Below are 21,759 nucleotides of genomic sequence, written 5' to 3'. Positions count from 1 at the left end.
GCCCATGTTTTCCCTTTCCAGCTCTGATCATCAATCATATTTCATTCTCGTCTTTTCCATGCCCTTCATTTCAAAATTACCTAACAGTTTATTACTTTTTTCACGCATCACAATTCCAGTAAGACTGCATTTTGTTTCAGGGGAAAAAAAAAAGCTTAATGTAATGCAAACATTTTTAAAGAAAAATGGGAAAGTTGTACTTGCATGTTCAGGCTGGCTGGCAACATGCACATGAAACCTAAAAATGAAATAAAACACATTTGAGCAACCTGGTCTAGTGGAACGTGTCCCTGCCCATGGCAGAGAGGTTGGAACTAGATGATATTTAAGGTCCCTTCCAACCCAAACCATTCTATGACTGTATGATTTTGTTGTTCCTTGTTGTGTGCAGTGAGGATGGGTGACAGCTCACGAGGAGAGATTAGAGCAGAGGGCTGTCTTCTCTCAGGTTTTACTTTTACTAATTGTGCTATTGTTTGAGAGCAAGAAAACCTGATCTAGTCAAAGACTGGGGGTCAAACTACATGACCTTCAAAGGTCCCTTCCATCTCAAACCATTCTACGATTCCATGAAAGGAAGCAAAACCAACATCGCCATCACAGGCAAAGAAACTCGGCACAGGAGAAGGAACAAGGCTACATATAAGGACTGGACACAGAAAACCTGGGAGCTGCTGAAATTTTAGTGGAGATAATACACTACAGGTGACAAAACTACTTGTCTCTTTGAAGCCTATGTCAGATAATAAATCTTTTGAAAAACAGACGGATTCTGAAATTTCATGTACACCACTGTCCCTGATCCTCAAGTTTATTCTCAGTTTGCTGTAATGCCAAGACATGTACTTGCTTTAAGCAGTAATTCACAAGGGGTGAAGTAGCATCATCTGTGGGATTTGCAGCTGCCTGGAACACATTAGACAATTGGCACTAGATTTATCTCAACAGTTCTTAAAGTACATTTTTGTGAAACTGCACTTTTAATTGTATCAGTACCCACACCATGATGAAAAATGGCATTTTCAAGAGGAGTGGTATGCACTGTCTTCTTCCCACAACTCATTCTAACATGCCTTCCAATTAATTCAGTTCTAGCAGTGCATTTAAGCCAAAAATATGTATTTGATACATCAAATTTAAATTACAACATAGACTTAATTTAGCTATAAACCATGCTTTCTGTTTCTTCAACATATTATATCACCAATAGGTAAAATCACTAAAACTTCGACTTAAAAAAATACTAATTTCTGGAAAATTTTTCCAAGCCACTTTGAAAGAACATCTAAAACAGAAAGAAGTTGGTAATATAAACTTAAATGGTATACATATATAAGTACCATTTTGTATCTTGCAAACTAAGTGCATTTATATCCTTGCTCCTAAATTTAACAATATCTGCACTAAGAGAACATTACATACAAATAATCTTTCTTTGTATTAACTTACCATAAATTCAGATAGTAATACAGGTTCAGTTCTACAAGAACAGATAATCTTTGAAATCCTGTCCAGAAGGCAATAATTTTGGCTTTAATTATAAAAATTATTTTCACAGATATGAGCTTTCCTTTGTGACTAAGACAAGGATTATGATCTTTGTTAGATAAGCAGTAGAAGCCTTAGTTTCCATTGTTTGATATGTATTTATATTAGATAGTGTTAACATGCATGCATGTTTGTCTCCAGCAGAAGCTTTTAAAGGGTTCTTGCTGACATCTGAGCACGTAAGCAGTTGAAAAGGTTTTGGTTTGTTTCTTTTCAAATGCTTTTAAAAGTAGTAACAGATTGTTTAAGTGCACAGATTTATTTTGTCAAGCATTAGTAATGCCCCATTAGCATTTTCTAGTCAGAAAAACGCAAGTTCAAAGGTGAACAATCAGAGAAAAACACAGTATGTACATACCAAGAACTCAATACTATAAGAAAGGACCAGTTAGGTATATATCTGAAGTACCAGCTACAAAATAGATTTGGATTTTCCCTCACGTTATACATAACTCTGTGGACATCAAAGCTCTAGTTTGGTTTTGTTCACAATTATAGTGGCAGCTTTTAAAAACCACAAATGACTGCCGGAGTAAATCGAAGCTGGGGGAGTTTGTATTACTGAACATTTAGAAATTGCTCAACAGTTAGTGTGGCTGCACCTCGGTCTCCGGCGCTGACTGCCAAGAACTAAATCACACAAAGCTGTGAGCAAGCTCTGAAATGGTTTCCTGGAAGGGGAAGTGCCCAAGCAACAGCAGTTGTAACTTCTGAAGAGTCTGCACAGACAGCAGAGAGCTCCACATGAACCACAACATGACATCTGCGGGTCCCAGAGATTTCCTTGCTAGACAGCAAGTTGTCCATGAAAAGGGCAAAGGGGAGGGAGAAGGAGGGAGATGGAACAAGGGGCCCGAGAGCTCTCATTTCTCTTATGTCAAGTTAAACACTGCAATGCTGAGACCCACTTGAAGAGATAAATCCTCTTGTACCAAATAAAGTTTCAGAACAGAGAGAAAGGAAAATAAATTATTTTGTGAATTGTAAGGTTCACCACTGTTTTATACAAACGTATGTGTGTGTGTTTGTATATAAATTGGGAACAAAAAATAAATACTTTGGAGAGCTGAAGAGTTATTGATGCAATTTTTGGAAAAAATCAAATGCCACTGTATAATTAAATTGGGATGTCTCCATGTACTTTCTAGACAGGAAGCAAGGGCAGCATATAAACAAAGAAGAGCACAGAAGTGTCTGTACACCTCCAGGATGGATTAAATACTTTATTGGGAACTCTGTCCTCATCCTGAATTTTTTCATAGTCACGAAGCTCAATACAAAGCGAGCACTAAAACCACCAAATGAAAATAACTGAATTTAGAGGACATACGTGCTGGTGCATAGCTAGAGAACCAGAGCTGAGGTACCTTCTGCACTCACCATCCTGCTCCACAGAATTTTCTCCTCCTCCCTTTGACTGTGTGATAGGTATACATAATGGGCACAGATTGAGCAGTGAGACTACACACAGGCAATGTTCTGGAGGTCCATACGCACTTATCCTGCTTGCACTCTACGTACATGCAAGTCTTGCTCCCTCTGTGCTCTGCAGTGACCAAATGCCACACGGCACAGTGCTGAGCCGAGCCCATCAGCCCCACTGAACGGCTTCTGGGCTACCTTGAAGCAAAAGAGCTCAACCACCTCTGGAAAACAGAGCAGACTTTGCTAGAGCAGCTCTGGAGAAGGGCTCTAGGAGGAGAGACGTGAAGGAGGACAGGGTGGCCACACGGAAGATCACATCAGGAGAGGATTGCCACAGCAGAGACAAAGCGTGAAAGAAGTGGAAGAGCACAAGAAAAACAAATTCTCTGAGCTGCAGCTTTGCTCTTTTAAAGTCAGAGACTGCAGTGCCTCAGTACCATAACCAATCTAGTCTCCATAGGAAAAAACATTTCCAGCCACAAGGGCAACACGTCACCGCAGCAGAACTGCCTCTCTCGTCACTGTCTGCTCCCCGAGTCCGTGGCCTTTACACATCGTTCTCAGTGATGGCTTTCAAGCACCCGCACCAACCACACTGCCCAAGGGCCACCACCTGCGCGCTGCTGCGGAAGGGGGATCTGCAGAGCACACCACATCCCAGACACAGCGGGGCAGGGGCAGCATCACTTCCCAGGTGCCAATATGGCTTAATAAATAAATAAATAAAATTTTGGAAAAATAATTTGTTTTCACAGGCTATTTTTGCAAAAGTCACTTTGTTCTTCCGGTGGCACCTAGAGGGTACGTGTGACAGCCAGCACGGGGACCAGCACAATTCCAGCTCCAGCAGTACCAGCCGAACACGGGAGAAGCGTGAGACCATCCCCAGCCCTCAGCAGCACTCAGCTCCCCAGCCTGGCAGGAGTCTGTGCAGCTCTGTCCATGTCCCAGCCAGCAAGCTGGGATACAGCTGCTTCACACTGGAAAGGATCGCAGCACTATCCCAAGTTGATTCTCCACAAAGCTTCTACAAAACCATGCTGACTTCTAATAGCATTTGGAGCCTCTGTTGTACTTACCAGAAAAATCTCATCTACAAGTTAATGTAAGTTAACATAATATCTGGTTAATACAAGTTTACTTCCAGGTGAACATGAATGATGATGACAGTTCAGCGTAAAAAAAGCCCAACTATGAAACATAAACATATGGGGATATACAGAGTTACAAAATATTATGGTATAAATCATTTTTTCTATGCATTGCCTTGGCAGTAATTAGCATAAATAAATACATAAAAAGGTATATTTGATAAGTGGTAGCCCCAGAGATACTTGGCATATGCAACAAAACAGATCTTTTGCAATTATTAACCAGTCAAAATTTTATCTTGAGCTAAACAACACTTTTTGCCTCAACTGAATTTGAGAATGTATTATCTGCATGTTCCAGTATTCCAAAGCATACCCTCATTACACCAAAACAGCACCAAATATTTTCAGGATGCCAATACTACAGCAAGTAAAACACTGTCACTTTTCTGTAACAGTGAAAGCGTATATCCAACACACCATAAATTGGAAAACAAATCTGTTTACTCTCCTGGACTGAAAGTGAATGTTTAATTCACTTTGTTGTAATTTTTTGCATCCAACAGCTGTCTTCCATTTAAACTGACGTCAATTTGATTTGCCACAAGGTCACTGGAGTGCTCTTCCAAAGATATTTTTAGGCCTTTGGCTTATACAAGAAGAGGGGAAGAATATTAAATTTAGTTCAGTACTGTTATTCTTAGGTAAACTCTTATGTTGCCTGAAACAATTTATAGGGTATATGCAAATGTAAACAGCCCCAGTAGTCTTTGGATTTAAATACATATAGCCTTACTAGATAGAAGACATTATCAGCAACTACTCTATTAAAAATTAAAATCTTTGCCTACGAAAAAGACCCTGCTTAACTATGCTGACAATGGAATATAATGATTAAAAAAAAGAGGAAAGAGTAACACTCTTTTGCTTTGGTGCAGCCCTGCTCTGATTTCCGCAGACCAATCCAAGCTATGCTGCCTTCAAACAGGACAGACTTCAGGGATTTACACCTTTGTTGGCCTTATAAATCCAACAAGGAAGCACTATTATACAATATATATAAATCCACAAACACAAAGTAGTTTTAAATAAGTATAGTAATTCATGTAATGCTAAATTGTAGCTCAGTAGCTCTCAACCAAGAGCCGAGATTTGTCTTTGTGAAAATCCTTCTGGAGGAAAAAAAAAAAAAAGTATCAAGCAACACACAAGTGCAGGAGTTTCCTCACCCCTTCAATTCTTCAACCTGAAGAATCAGGTTTATGGATGACTTGACTGCGCCCCATCTGACAGACGGCTTTACAAGGTTAGCACTGAACCTAATCAGAAACAATCAGAAAACTCTTTCTCTCTGGTGTCATTTTCTGCTTGGATGGCTCTGCTGTGCTATTATAAATAGGAAAAGCTTGCAGCACAAGCAGGGTGGAAGACTTCAGGGAGATTTTAGTAATCACCTTCCATTCAAATCACACCTACTCTTTAATCACGATTGGATCCTTTTCCATTTTATAGCCCCAGGAGTAAACTGAGGAGCTCATAATCAACACAGATAGGGAGTGAAATTTTAGTCCCACTGAAGCTATTGTAAAGTATTATTAATTCATGGGGCCAAGATTTCAATAATGGTCCTTCCCTCTGGATTCTCTGTTCTAATTTAAGGTGTTTTTCTCCACCCTTTTCCTATTTCTCATAATATAGAGTAAATGCTCCAGTGAAGTTAAAGTTTGTTTTAATCAGAGTTGCTCTAACAAGAAGAAAAAAAAAGAGAAAAAAATAATCCTGAATTCAACAGGATTCTCAGCTGGTTCTCTGAGATGCTGGGAGTAGTTCTAGGTTTAACAATCCCAATCATGTACCTACTGCACTTTTCCTCAACGCAAACACTTATTTCACAAAAAACGCAACCACAAAAACCTTTCCACAAAGCTGAAAAAAAAAAAAAAACCGGTTAGGAATTTTATTTAATTTCACAAATTGCACATCTTGCACTGTCAGAAAGATACAGCTTATGCTAAAAATCTTGCAACCAAAGCAACCTAGAAAACCAAAGATGTTTCTTGGTCTCAATACAAAGTCCTTTATCTCCACTGCAAAAAGAGGCATAGAAAGTTTTCCTTTAAGAAGGTACTTTTTGCATCAGAATAGAGCACTGCTACCTTCTTGGTGGGCATGTTCAGGGCCAAAGGCACAGCTCACTGTGCACTGCAAAGAGATGAGCAGCCTCGCCAAGGCCGCAATGCCCAACTGGGCTATCCCATGGGAACCTCGTCCCACCAGGCAGGGCAGGAAGGGAGCGATGCCCAACTGGACTGATTAAACTGCAGGGAAGCTGGAGAGAAGAGGGAGCATCACCGTCCACCACCTCCCTGGTTCTGAACAAGCTCATGTTCACTGACCATTTGGTTTTATACTTGTTTATTTTAACATTTTATTCTTTCTTAGTCAGCAATAGAGTATTAGCACAAGGCAGGGCATTAGCAAAAGATACTCACTTGCCAGAACAAAACAACCAAACTTTCAACAACCTTAACACAAATACCACCAGGTTAAGGTTAACATAACAATGGCATTCTCAGGTTTCTCAACCTTCTTTGATGTATTGGAGAGAACAGTAATGTAAGGAGCTTTCCTGCTAACAGTCTTCAAAAACTTTCCTTGCCCATTACATTATGAAACAGCACAGGTACAGGTTCTAACATCAAAGTACTTCAGCCACAGCGTTTTGGGGTTTTTTGGGGTTTTGTTTGTTAGGGTTGCTTTTTTTTTTTTTTTTGCTTTTCTTCCCCCACCCCACCCCAATACCAGAATGCTTCATAAAACCAATTCCAAGCTTTCAAAGGAGAGATGCAGGCAGAAAGGCAGGCCTCTCCCTTGAAGAGGCTTTCCAGTTTAGCACTACATAGTCCATCTTCCAGAACACCAGTGTTTTGCTACTGGAAGATATGATGGTTTTGCCTATTTATATGTTCTTATGAGTAGCACAGAGTCCACCTCCTCGAAACCACTGGGCACACTCTGGTTCTTCAGGTTCATTATTTATAATTGCCTGTTGATGACAGCCACACACACTACCTTTATTTAGAGAGACAGTTGTGTTACCAAAATAACCTTAAATTCCTTTACATTGAGACGTCATACCTTGACTGTCCTCAAAGGAAGCAAAACTAGATCTACAGGGTCTACAGACACAGTAAACACGACAGAACTAGAAGAGCCTTTTGCTCAAACTAAATCTAAAGAACTCCAGCACTCCTGTGCATAAGTAGCATCTTTCCTTAATGAATCTGAATTACTGCATGGATAAAAAAAAGAACCAAATAACCATTTCATTTCTTTCCAGAAGGAAAAAAAAAAAAAAAAAAAATCGATTAAAAAAGTTCCATATTTGAAAGATAGCTGGTTTCATTAGTTGTTAAAATTTGTACCTATGGGGAAAAAAAATAAAAAAGAAGCATGTATCTTTTCTATCTACTTTAATTCTATTTCTCATAGCTGTTCCTCTACATAAACACATCCACTTACATAACTGATTTTCTACACCCTACTGAGACAATAAACAAGCATAGCCTTTCAAATTCACATTTGAAAATTAGATGGCAAAATAGTCGTGTCATGAGAAGGACAAGACTGCATAAACCAACAGGGAGGCAATCAAAACTAACTATTTCTCCTTCTTACCATACACTCTTCCAAGTCTTTGTAATTGCTCATTGATCCACCATCGCCCATATTCTGAACATTATTAGAAGCAGACAACTTCACAACCACTGAGTTTGGTTCAACATCTCAGATTACAATGACTATGTAAGCAGCTTGATGAACATCAATTTAACAATCATAAAGCAGCTATAAACCCCCATTGTTATGTTCACTGTAACGTTACTCTTAGTCATGGAGGGAAAATGAATAACTAAAATGTCACAAACCTCAACTAATATGCCTGCATATTTCATCAGCTGGACCACTGTGTAATAAAACACAAGTAAAACAGACTTTGCTGGAGTTTTCGTGGTTTGAGTAAATCCAGCCGCTCCATCAGCTCATTAGCAGAGCACACGCACAGGGAACTCGAAGATGTAGGCTCCTACTGCTTTTCCAACTTCTCGTTTTAAAGTAATTAGCATTCTTAGTGCATGCACATGCAGGAGTACATTGCAAGAAGGTGGAAAGGCTGCCCACTTGATGTAGTGGAAAAACCCACAGCAATTGAATGAATAAAGTTCTATTGCGATTGATCCAGAGGGAAGAAAAATGCCAACTGCTATTTGTTATCAACAAGGTCTCGTATTTCTTTGCTGCTTTGAAAAAACACTGGGGGGAGGAGGGAGGTCATCCTCTGCTCTCTGCTAAACAAAAATCAGCATTTTCAACGCACTCAATTAGCAGTGTTTTAGGTCTGTGTCAGATTCCTCATCAGAGCTAATTGATTTCAGGCACAGGCCAATCTCACCATCCAACATCATTATGCAGAGGTAGGTGGTGAAAAGGAAAACAAATCTCTGATTAAGAAAATCATGAGGGGGAGGCACACCATTTACAAGCTGCACACAGCATTCCCTCTCAGAGAAATAATGATGTTTAAAAACATTCTGAAGGGATGCCCCGCAATCAAATTTTATAGGACTGCTCTGGAAGCCCCTAAATTGGAGATTCAAAATTAGACCAAGCTGGCTGAAAAGGCACACATTTATCTTTATCTCAGGAGAGAACGTGGGGGAGAGAAAATTCAATTACGTTTTCTGGCTTGTTTCCCTGCTCCCCCTTCCACCCCCACGCACAAAGCAGAAATGTGCTCTGGGGCAGGGAGGTCTATAGAGGAAATGGTGGTAGGACGTAGGATAATATTCTAGAAAGCAAAAATATTTCTCACAACTAGCTAGCTGCATTGCAGTTTGAATGCAACTCTATGTGTCAGTGGGAATATCCGAGGTCAGCACTTGTCAGAGGAAAGAGACACACACTCCTGTTCCCTTGGCATGAAAAGCATACGTTGCGAGAGTGGGAGGCAGCTCTCCTGGCCCGAAGCCCACACTGGAGTCCCAGGAGACAGAAGGCTGGAAACATCCCTCCTCTCCCACTCCTTTACCTATGCACAAACTGGTTACTCTCCAGACCTGGTTTTGTGCTAAATTCTATGTTTATATTAATCTCTTTTAACACTTTGAAAATAATAAATTGCAGAACCGTGTTTCATCAGCTGACTTGGATCTTCAGTTCACTGCACAGAGCCACCTTCAGCACGCCAAAGCGGAGCACGTTGGCAAAGCTGGCTCCACGCACACCAGCATTCACCAGCCCACACAGCCCACGAGTGCCCAGCTGCAAGCACTGGCATATAGTCATAGCTACAGATGACTGTATTTTTGGAACCATCTAATTAAGCCCTATTTTCCTGGTCTCAGAGACAGCTATATGGTAGCTCACCTGTTCCAGCTTCACCTCATTAATCAGAGACCTCTTCCTTCAAACACAGCCAGATGCTCCAGCCAGCAACAGACCCAAGGTATTGTCCAGCAACACTTTTCTAACAGGAGCACCACAACTGCTTTGGGGCAAGTCATGACATAACATACAAGAACTGTACCCACCTCTTAAATGCTTTTCCTGTAAACATGAATAAATGAATAGTTGCTGGTTTTCTCCTTTCCCTTGCTAGTCAGAGAATGTGAATATAGTATTCAGGAAGAAGATTCCTTTTACATCTGGTGGCTACTTCTAGTCTCTCATCACTTGCATGCTACTTTTTACTGCAACCTACTGTGTATTTTTACCTTTTTTTCACCTGTATATAGCTGTAAGAATAAACTACTTCTCAACTTCATTTTAAGACACCAAACCTTTAACTACCTTTTCATTGTCCTTCTGCACTGATTTTGCTCACATTGTATTTAGTCACAATACCATACCAGCAGAAAAAAAAAGCGCCAACACAGCTGCAATAAATAACACTGCTGCATGAATTTGCTGTCTCACTGAACCATGGAAGCTCAGTGAAGCATTGGTGTGTTTCTGCATCAGACTGTAAGTGAGCAGCTGTAACAGTTACAGCTTTATCTTGGTACAATACTGGTGACTGCTTCAATTAAAGCATTACACTTTTCTTTATTTAGATTCCTCCTGCAGCCCAAACCAGTACAGCAGATGAGCACTTTTGACAGTTGCTACTCATACCCCAACACCTTTTCCCCAGCCTTCAGGGAGGCGTATAGCAAGTGGAACACAATTTTAATCCAATTATATATTCTCACTTCTTTTACAGCTCTATGAAAACAACAAGCTTCCTGGAACGTTCATTTCTTTGCCTGAAAAAGAAACCTAACCAGCTAATTTGCAGGTGGATTAGTCAATACTGGTGAAACGTTTGGAGAAGCATACATTAATGTACATAACAAAAATAATCTTACAGCAATGCTCTGATCTTGACTTCTTCAGGTCCTGCTCAGGAGCCACCCCACTGCAGCATTGCAAGTTCTCAACTGTTTCACTGATAGATGCACATTTAAGGTACCTTTCACTTTACTCCTACTCCAACACAAAGGTTGCTAACAAATAATGAGCTGCCCAAGGATCAGACATAATGCAGTGCCCTCTGTTCTCCCCTGGTGCAGCCAAGGCAGAGGCTCCCAGCCGCAGGTTGGCACGTGCCCAGCGGCACAGCCTTCTCCAGCGGCTGTCCCAGGCCCCCTGCCCAGTTCCCACTCTGGGGAGCCCCTGGCATGGCATGCACGGCTGACCGAGGCGAAACATTAACCCAAGCAAGGCAAGAGATAAACAGCTGATTTTAGGGTACTGAGATAAGAGGCCACTGATGTGGAAGAGACACCGGGCACATTACCAACCACACCTGCAAAAACACCTCAAAGCTAAGGAAAAACACACAGAGGAAAGGCACACTCACCGTTTTTGCTCACTGCCTTGGCCGGGCTGCTGGGTCCTCACCTGCCGGCGCAGCCCCCAGCCACTGCCACCATCACCGCCCTCCCCCGGGGCCTGGGCTGCCCCCCGAGGGCACCAATGGCTGAGGGGGCCCCAACAAGCCTCAGCTGTGGCCACTGCAAAGCAAACACGGCTGCTGCAAAGCAAGGGGTCAAGAGCACCCTCTGCCCTTCTCCTCCCCCAGGTGCTGCTTGTCAACCAAACACGAGCAGCAGACGCTTACAGCATCGCCCTGCCACACAGCTGTCACAACGCACAGAGAAATTCAAAATACAAATCTGTTTGTGCAATACGCTTTTATTTTTATTTTATTTTATTAACCTTTGCAGTCATCTTGGAGTAATCATCATGTAAACAGTAGGATGGGATGGGATTACACTGAGTCGTAGGCAAATGGCTCTAGAACACCTCAACGATTATGACAAGGCATTATAAATAACTTCTCTTAATAATATATATTTGCCATTTTCAGTACATTAAAGAGCTGCCATTTATCTAGGATTAGCTAGGAAGTAGTTTAAATTGTAACCTCCAAGAAACATGTCTCCAAATTTGAAAGTCTTTCTAAGGTTCACTAGCTCCATAACATCTATGTCACAGGTTAAGCATAAGACTACTCAGGTCAGAAGTGTTTTCTTTGTAACAGAGTTTTACTTGATCATTGCACAAAGCCCTATTATTTTCACTCCGCCTTGGTATTTTGCAGAACTTCAAGTAAAGTTTCAGTTCCATTCTTCAAGTTTTTATCACCTGTATGAAACCGGTTTCTATCATTAAGGATAAGTCAGATCAGAGATGGACACAGTAAGCAGTCTACCTTAACGACAACAGTTCAAAGTAGTTCTAGCTCATAGACTTCTCAATAAAGCATAGTCAAAATACTCTAACACCTTTGCTACTCTATATCACCTCCTTGCTCAGATAACTATATATATTTTTATATATTGTACCACATGAATGGTACTTCTAGAAAATGGAGATTATTTATTTAAGCAGCCTCAGGCACATTCTTAAAACATTAATGTCTGCAAGGCACCTCCCACTCCCTTGACAATCAGTTTGTGGACTGGTTTTTAGACACACAACCAACAAAAGCTTGCTAATGCCTAATTAATTAATTTAAAAAAAAAAAAATCCCTAGAAGTTACCAAATATTTCAAAGATATACCCAAAACTTTTTTAAATAATGGGAGATTAACTGCAAATAGCACATAATCAAGTCAAATCATTTTCTTATTACTAGGATGTGTAATGCATAAATATATGAAAAATAAAATTCACAGTCAGTTTTAAAACTAGAATTCAAGTTTGGCTAGTAATTCTTAACTTTTATATTGATGTTAATTTCTCAACAGAACAGAACAGAGGCAGTATTATCAACCACAAGTACAGGTAAAATAGTATCACTCAGTTTATGAAAGAAGTAAGCTTGATAGAAAATTCCTTTTGTAACCAATAAATACAGCCACCTGAGTGCATTTCCACAGGCTTTTCACTTAGGGGGAATCCAAATCAACTGCTAAGAGACATTTAGTAGCATTTTGAATGTTAGCAGCAGCGGTGTAGCTGTGGGCTTTGCTTGTTCTGACTTTGTGAATTGCTAGAGAATGAAGCAGAACTCAGTGAGTGGTGCATAAAGTTTCCTTTGCATCTAAGCTGGCCTCTCCGCAATCTCACAATTCGGCTTGGGGTCAATGGACAGACATCAGCTGACACTTAACTGAGCAAACCCAATCAGTTTCACTTCATCAGGAATCTCAGTGCCATCACAGCCAGAGGCCTGCAAGTACAAACAGAAATGTTTAGTATATTGTGCTACAAAGGAGGATTTGACAGCCAGGCTATAAATTTTCCCCATATCGCCTAGAGAGCAAATAGCTCGAAGGAAAGCTTTCAGACTGCCTGGTGTATCCTCTTGTCACTGCCAGCCAACTGCATCCTTAATTTTAGCAAACTCCTTTAACCAATATTAAAAGTTACAAAAAAATATGGGGAAATGAACACTTAAAGACCCAAATTCTTTAACCTAAACTTTGCAGACTGGAGTTCAATTTGCTTTTTCATGTAAGCATGTTGTTTTCACTCATGAAGAGCAAATAACCTACACGTATAGAATCCACCTTTTACGGTCCTGCTGTGGACACCAAATGTCTCCTGAGTCCAGCTATCAAGTCTGTTTGGAATACCAATCCACTGAATTTTTAAACAAGAGATTGAAGCAGTCTACAAAGAGTAAATGCTAGTATTTGCAAAAAGACAGCTCCTTTCTGACAGTACAATCTAGTACTTAAAACTGTATAGCTGAGATTCTTCAGTAAAGTCTGTCACAGTACAAACTGACACAAGTAACCAGTTCATTTTTCACAAATAACAGAAGAATATAAAATCACCTTGCTCAGGACTGAACTGTTATTTTAGCTCTTTAAAAAAATTACACATGCTGTCGGCAAAATATTTTTGTATTTTGATTTTTAAATACCAAATTTGCTTCTGTAAGACAGAAGTGACTACATTTTAAATAAAGTTTTTTATGCATTCTTCACTTGTGTGGCAGATAAATCACAATAATAAGACAACTGGATGAACGGTGTGTAATGGTAAATTACTCATGACAGATGCCTTCAGACTCTTTGGCATATCCCCCCCAAAAAAATCAGAACAATTGGTTCACCTATAAAAATGCTCTTGTTTATTTTATGCAATAGTAGCAGTTGAACCCTTTAGTAGAACTGGTTTGTGTGTACGCACTATAAGGAAGAGCTCTCAGATTGTGCACACAAGGTGCACCAAGTGACACTACCCATTGAGTTTTCACAACCAAAAATAAACTCACTTGATACTTGTGGAAGCATTACGTGAGGCTGCTCCTTCAAATTTACTTTGATCAGACACCGAGAACAGAAGTTCTCTCTTCAGAGAGTATTTCACAGGTCTCATTCCACTGAAGCAGCAAGTTAAAGATCTCAGATCACCACCATTGGCTACTATTAAGACATCTCAATGGTTTTTGGATTAGGGATTTACTAAATAAATCCAGTTTGAATTTTGCACTTAAAATATCATGATAAAAAGAGCTAATAATATGAAGATCACTCCACACTCTAGCTAGCTATCAATATCCCAGAACCATGCTAAGTAAAATATCTAGATGCATATTTACTTTTAAACGCCTTCCTTATCAATAAATATTGTCTGATATTTATCAGACAATACCAATATTGTCTTATCAATAAATATTGTCTGTATAATGCACCTGGAACCTATTAGCTTATATTTTGTGCTTAGCACAAGTACAACTACCATACACAAACTGCAACACACAAGAAAAGCTCTTAGTATTTACAATTCACTGTTTAGTGACTGACTGCATTCTTTCATTAATGGATTTTCCTCCTTTTTTCATATGAAAAATCCTTACATAAAATGCAAATTATGCTGCACAATAATTTTGTGTTTCCGTGAGTGTTGCCAAGATTACTTGTGTATTAAAGCAGCCTCCTTCGTAAAGTGTGGACAGCTGGATTTTGTGGGGAAGTCATCATTCTGTGTTAGCCAAGACAACTAAGGGAGGTTTAATACTGTTAATATATGTTCTGTAGAATGACGTCATTGTAAGATCAAAGATGCACTGTTAAAAAAATATGCAAGAGGGTGATCAAACCTGAAAGACAGATTCATCCAGACACCTTATTTTAATAACTTTCTTCACCATTTTGGCAATAAAGACAAAACTGTTAAGACATAAGTTGTTGGGTTTTCTTCCCCTAAAGATGAAAGTGCTTGCTGTTTGAACACAAATATTATACACCAGCAAAATACCAGCAAAAGCAATCTGCAAGCAGTGAGATACTAACCAGATTCCTTGTCCACAAATAGTAGAAACTAATCCTAGACTAACGAGCACTTTTCAATTGAATTCTCTGAATGGATATAGGATTAGCTTCATTTAGACTTTGAATCTCCATGAAATATTTACCAACAAAATATGTTTTAATCAAGTTGCATACAAGTGCTCTCAAATTCAGTAAGACCTTGCTAAGAAGTAACAAAGACTCTTTAGGGCATACAAACAAATGACAGATTACGCAACAATTCATTTAGCAACTGCACTACACAATACAGAAATAGGTAGAAACGGAACATAAATCAATCCAAGGATAAGAAAAAATTAGGATACTTCTTGTGGTTATGTTGTTTTCCTGGGAAGTAGGGAAATAATGCAGGAAACCTAGGTTAAAAATATCAGGAACAAACTTAGGTTAAAAATTAACCTCAAGAATTGTTAACTAGCCAATCGAACTTACCTTGAGAAGGGACAAAAGACGTTTATTTTGGATTGTCTATTAATTCTGGTTATGGTAAGGAGTAGGCATTTGCTCACTGGAATCTGACATACCATGTGACGTTGACTGCACCCCAGCAATAAATCCAACTGAATCACAGAAATACTCCAACCTAATTTTTCAAGTGGATTTGTTTTCAATGTATATAAACACTAACTGGATACTATAGGATATTACATTTTGGAATCTCAAGCCTCTGTTTTAAGGTATGAGAACTAGAAACCCAGACTTCTATAGAGCCTCTAGAGTATCTGTATATACTGAATGCTCTTGGTGAGATGCCATTGACTATACAATAAAGCTAAGTCAGATGTTTAAACAGCAAGAACACAGATCAGCTGCAAAAAGAGAAGCATCAGCCATTAAGTTTTATTCGATAGTAAGGGCCACAGAAAAAAAAAGAAACAGCAATTCAAGTTACACATCCTTATTCCCCCACCTCAACCTCTTCCCAAAAGAAATGTGTAGGTTCTGGTGATTCTACTGGACTGTAGAGGAAAAATGAGTCCAAATGATTTGGTCAGTTTAAACTACTCAAATCTATACTTAAAAAATGACATGGGAAGAACAATCCTGAATTAATACATTATCATCAACTAGGTCACTTACTCTCTAAAAATGGCTCTCTACAGCCCGTCTGAAGCAGCTGCTTTTATAAACAAAGCTGTGATTCTGGAGACCTACTTATCTAACGGACATTCAGTCTAGTCTTTCATACACCCTGAGTCACTCTCAGCAAGGGGTGCTGAAAGCTAATTGCTAAGAGTTTGGTATTTACATAGCTAATCATTCGATAGTTTTAGAGGCATGTGAATTTTTCAACTTAATTTTAGCAAGAAATAAAACCAAAAATAAATATAAATCAAATACAGCACAAATTCTGAATTGTTTTTGCAACGTAAAGTTATTAATATTAAATTACATCTATCATGATAGCATCAAAATTGACCAAAATTAGGAGCCGTGGTCTAGGGCACAAAACGCAGCACAGAAAACAGTCCCAAGCCCAAAACCAGGGTCTGATGTTGTATATACAGAAGACAGAAAGAGGTGGGAAGGGAAAAATAGCAATGAAATACAGTAATGAGATTCAATGGAAGCAAGATTAACTTACAAGTGTGGATGGTCAATTTAAAGAAGGTTGAAGGGAAGAACTAAGGAGAAGCAAGTGGAGAAGGCGAACCATCATGCAAGAAAAATGGTGGCAGGTGTCGGGAAAAAATGGGACTGGAACAAAATGTCCATTAGCAGAGGACACTTCAGCCAGGGCAGAGCTGAGGGAGTGAGACTGGAGGGGAGTTAACCTAACAGCTACAGTTGTCTCTGCTTTACTGTTTCTGCAATTCTTCCCAGGGCTTTTCTCCCTGCAGGTTCTCACCTAAACCTCAAGACTTCCCAGAACTAATGTGAATGAACCTCCTTCCCCCTGCACAGTTATAGAGCTGTTGACTGTACATATCCCTAACGTTCTGTCAAAATCGGTTTTAGGTTTTTTTTTCTCCGCACACATGGCAATTTCAATCACCTTATCTGTCAACACATTTATTCAGCAAAATAGCTGTAAATGAGACAGAATTCAGACTCTGTGTGAATACTGGGATAATTAGTTTCTTCCCCTCGTACTTCTACTTACCAACTTAAAAGTCAATGTTTTCAAGGCCTTTGGATCATCTACTATCTTCTGTAAGTTAGCAGCAACTGTAAAACAAAGTATGAAAAAATATGATTTACAGAAAACTGCATTCAACGTGACATCAAGCCTGATGTTGAATCTTCTACTAAATTCTACACACATACATGTCTGTACATTACCACTGGAACCATTTTATCAGTCTCTTGCTGTCGTTTGAAAGTCAGAGGGCAGCTGGGATGCCATAAATTCTGCCTCCCTTCTTTTGCAGTCACGGATACTTTGTAACTATGTAAACTGAGTCAGGGGAAAAATCTGCCCGAAAACTAAATGATAGAAAAAAAAATTACTAATTTTCAGTTTAGTCTATTCTATCCTTAGATAGATAGAATTTGCTTAACAATCACACAAATGCAAGTGCAAGGAAAGTGGGAGAATCACGCAGCCAAGGATAAGTTGATGGCTGTCAACGATTTATATCATGTTTCTACTATAGCCAGGGCCACCACTGGCACAAGTTTCTAGGAGAAGGCTGAGCTCACTGTCCCCTCTAACTTCTGTTTCTCCTGGATGTACGTGTGTGCTTCTGTCCCTTTTTTGGGCTGGCATTAGTACCCACATAGACTCTGAGTGATCTGTTACAGCTCACCAAACCAAAATGAAAACAAGCAGAAATAAGAGAGTGATACAAAAAGAGCTGATCTTCAAACTGCTTTCTCAGTAAGCACGATTGAGATTTGCAGTGTAAGAGAAATAAATGGTTGGACTAGATCAACAGAACCACAGTGTCCAGGGAAGGAAGCTGTACGCCATAACAGAAGTAGCAGGAAAGGAGAAGGAGGCAGGAAAATATTAAACTTTTTCTATCAAAACACCCAAGTCACAGTTTTAATTGGACAATTTTTTTTTCAATATTGCTATTATCACTCTTGACCCAAAAAATGGGCTACTTTCAGCTTTGTACATTTACTAAGCTTGCTAAATCCTGAGCTAACTCAGACTGAATCATTGAGACCCTTTGTTCAAAACTGACTCATGAGCACAAGATGTCATCAACAGGACATCAGATTTAGATTAGATCTTGGGAAGAAATTCTGCAGTACGAGGGTGGTAAGACTTTGGAATAAATTGCCCAGAGAAGTTGTGGATGCCCCCTCCCTGGAGGTGTTCAAGGCCAGGTAGACGGAGCCTTGAGTAGCCTGGTCTAGTTGAGAGGCATCCCTGCCCATGACAGGGAGGTTGGATTAGATGATCCTAAGGTCCCTGCCAGCCTATGCCATTCTATGATTCTATGAGATAAAGATTCCACACTTGGTAGAGCTGCTGAGACAAGTCTTTGAAAAGGAAATAAACAGCTATTAAGTAGCAGACGTTTCTTAGTACACTGAGGAGGTAAGTATCATACAGCAGAGAAGCAAGAAACCAGATGTTCTTCATAAATAATACTTTCCACAGACTTCATAAGGTGGAAGATATACGGCAAACATTTGCATGCTGAATGTCCTACTCAAAGTCAGGTTCCTACTTCCTCCATCTTCTAACATCACAGTGATAAAATTTTCACTCTGAGCATGCCTGATCATATATGACTCACTCTGTATAACATAACAGAAATGGGCCTCACAAGGGGGAGTACCGTATTCAGCAAGGGAATTTAGAGAAGTAAACAATTAGGCCAATTTAACAGTGTTAAATGCAAATGAAGGGTTTTTTTCTCTTAATTTCTTTATACCACTGAAATGGCACCAAGGACTGTTTATATAACAGTAATAAATTTGGCTGGGGATGAAAAGGTGTTTCAAACTAAAAACAAATCTTAAAAGCAACACAAGGTACATTTTGTAGAGAATACTTTTTGGAAATAAAAAAATTAACCACAGTGAAATGAACTCAACTATAGGCACTGCAATAGAAAATCTTTCTGGTTTTAACGCTTCACTATTCATAATCTTCTTTATTCTGGTCATTACAAACAGTTTTTATTTAATCACACAATTCACTTCCACAATCAATAAGTCAATTTTATTGCAATACCTTGTACCTGACAAAATACCTCCAAATGCAGATAATGCTTTCATTACAACTAATCATAGAATCATAGAATGGTTAGGGCTGGAAGGGACCTTCAAAGGCCATCTAGTCCAACCCCCCTGCAAGGAACAGGGATATCTCCAACTAGATCAGGTTGCTCAGGGCCTCGTCCAACCTGGCCTTGAACGTCTCCAGGGATGGAGCATCCACCACCTCTCTGGGCAACCTGTTCCAGTGTTCTACAACTCTCATGGTAAAAAATTTTTTCCTAATATCCAATCTGAATCTACCTCCCTCTATTTTAAAACCATTACCCCTTGTCCTATCACAACAGGCCCTCCTGAACAGCCTCTCCCCATCTTTCCTGTAGGCCCCCTTGAGGTACTGGAAGACCGCTATAAGGTCACCCCGGAGCCTCCTCTTCTCCAGGCTGAACAGCCCCAACTCTTTCAGTCTGTCCTCATAGGAAAGGTGCTCCAGCCCTCTTATAATCTTCGTGGCCCTCCTCTGGACCCTCTCCAACTGGTCCATGTCCTTCTTATGTTGGGGGCTCCAGAACTGGACGCAGATCCTCATAAGCAAAAAAGAAGTGTTCAGTCTCACAGCTCCTGATGCCAGGATAGAATAGCATCAATTTTGTATGTCTTTAAAATCTATAAAATAGGATCATGCACTCAAGAGCAGCTCTGGCTTATCCAAATCCCCATAAAACACGTCTTAAAAAAAACCCTAAAAATGAAAGAACAAATTCTCCAGTAAGTGTTAGCTGGCTTCACTGAAATGGAGACACAGTGCTACGAAACTAGATAGGAGCTGGTCCTGAATCCAAAGATTTCTAACTTCACCTATTATAAAATGTTACAAAAAGATGAGCTTCAAACGCACACTTGTCTTCAAGAGGGGCAGCCTTTCATTTAATGTTGAGCAGCTGTACAACAACTAAGGCAAGTCTGCACACTGCTTGGCTATTTTGCCTGAATGCAAAAACTTCCAGCTGCCCTTCAGCAAAGTTACTGGCAAAGTACTATTCCTGCACTTACAAACCGCAGCCCGTTATCAGCAAGTGTTTTAATCAACTATTAGGTAGTGGAAAGCAGCACTGAGGACTTCATAAGTAGTATCAAAATCTTAAAAAACCGTAACCTTCCTGCTGATTCTTTACCAGGGAAGAAATAAAAGTTTTCAAAGCAAAAATAGCAAAAGATAAACTAGCAATATATGTACATAGTTAATTCTAATTACCTTTTTTTTTAATTAAGCACCATAACAGAAAGGAGTGATATCATTCTTCAAGAAAACTACTTTTCAAAGACCAGTGCTCATTACAAAGCTACAGGGACACAGTTTTATTTGATCACTCATCTTTACTTTTAATATGAACACAAGCCAAAAACTTTTACACATAAAATTCTAGAGAAACATCTGAAGCAAGTGTATGAAATATGTTTTATTTTTGCCTCTTTGATGAGCCATAACTAGAGTGGGACATGTTTAATCAAACAGAAGATTAGGAGGATTTAAGGGAGTAATGCCAGATGTTTTCAGGCTATGCTTGAAAATGAGAAGGCAGACCTGTAAAGAGTCGATAATTTTAGAATACAAGTTTACATAAAAAATAGTCACACCTGCAGTTTCCTACAAAGAGATCTTTTCAATTTCAATTATATGCATTCAGCATTTTTCAAGTAAAACTAGCATTTCATGTGTGACTTCTGGTACTCTGTGTTTTACATTTTCTGGTCTTTACAGACTGGCAATAAAAACAATTTTGTCAAAATAATCTCGTTCAATCAAGCCACTATGAATGCAGATCCCCCCCAAAGACCTGCTCTTTCTGCAGTATCTGAAAGTGTAAGCAATTAACATCAACTAAGAATGAAATATGTGCGCATAAATTACCTAGCAAAACCATACCGTCCTGTTGGTATCTTTTTAATTTTGCTAACTGCTTGTTTTTGTTCTGCTAGATCTTGTCCTTATTTAGACTGTAAGGCCAACAACTAGAGCCAATTGTCTGAATTTGGATATCTAAGTCTGCATTCCAGGAAAGATTCATCTTTTTTAGGGATGAGACAATCATTATCCTTTTCAACTTAGTGCAAGCCAAAGGTTCTAGGTACCTCAATAAGCACACAGGTGCAGAGAGACATGCCCGGTGCTAAAAACCTGAAAGATCTGGGCTCAACTGGTAACTGGAATCTTTTCCAGTTTTGGAGCCTGATATGGTCAGCTAGGAAAAACAGCAGTAACCCATGAACTGCAGGTGTTCATGACATCACTCGTTTAGTCATCTTTCCTTTAGAAACAAAGCCTGCAGCACAGGCAGAAGTGATCCAAGCAGGTGAAAGTCCTTCCTGACAGCCAGCCTGCAATGCCTTCCAACTATTTCTCCAGAAAGTTTGTGGATCCCATCTTAACTACAGTAAAGACATCCTCAAAATTACAAGTAGAATACTCATCCTACTTTAAATGCAATTAAATTAAGTGATCAGTTGCATTAAATATAACTGACTTACCACTCTTAGGAATAAACTTCTAAAAATTCAGGACTACTACTAAACCTACACAGTTTGGACCATTAAGTATGCAAAGTCTCCTCAAAGATCCCAAGAAATTCATTCCAGACATATGCTCACAACAGTAAACAATGTTCTCACATACAAGCAGTTGCTCCTACTGTTCAACCCTATTCTGAATTTCTGATCACATCAGGTAGGAAAGAAAAACAATTACTTTTAAGTGGAACTGCTATTAG

General features: G+C 39.5%; 1 protein-coding gene across 1 annotated transcript in view; it reads right to left on the bottom strand.

The window, feature by feature from the left end:
* Window positions 1-12,705: 12,705 nt before the first annotated feature.
* STK39 (serine/threonine kinase 39) overlaps window positions 12,706-21,759 on the bottom strand; it is a 103,965-nt gene continuing 94,911 nt past the window's right edge. Inside the window, exons 16-17 of the mRNA XM_086615586.1 lie at window positions 16,977-17,041; window positions 12,706-12,780 (exon numbers count right to left, since the gene is read on the bottom strand). Of these exons, the coding sequence (XP_086471712.1) occupies window positions 12,706-12,780; window positions 16,977-17,041 (140 nt within the window). The remainder of the gene's footprint in view (window positions 12,781-16,976; window positions 17,042-21,759) is intronic.

Source organism: Tauraco erythrolophus, chromosome 8 (genome assembly GCF_009769465.1).
Source record: "Tauraco erythrolophus isolate bTauEry1 chromosome 8, bTauEry1.pri, whole genome shotgun sequence".
NCBI lineage: Eukaryota > Metazoa > Chordata > Aves > Musophagiformes > Musophagidae > Tauraco > Tauraco erythrolophus.
The sequence above is the reverse complement of the archived record's forward strand: the minus strand, read 5'-3'. Positions and strand labels throughout refer to the sequence as shown.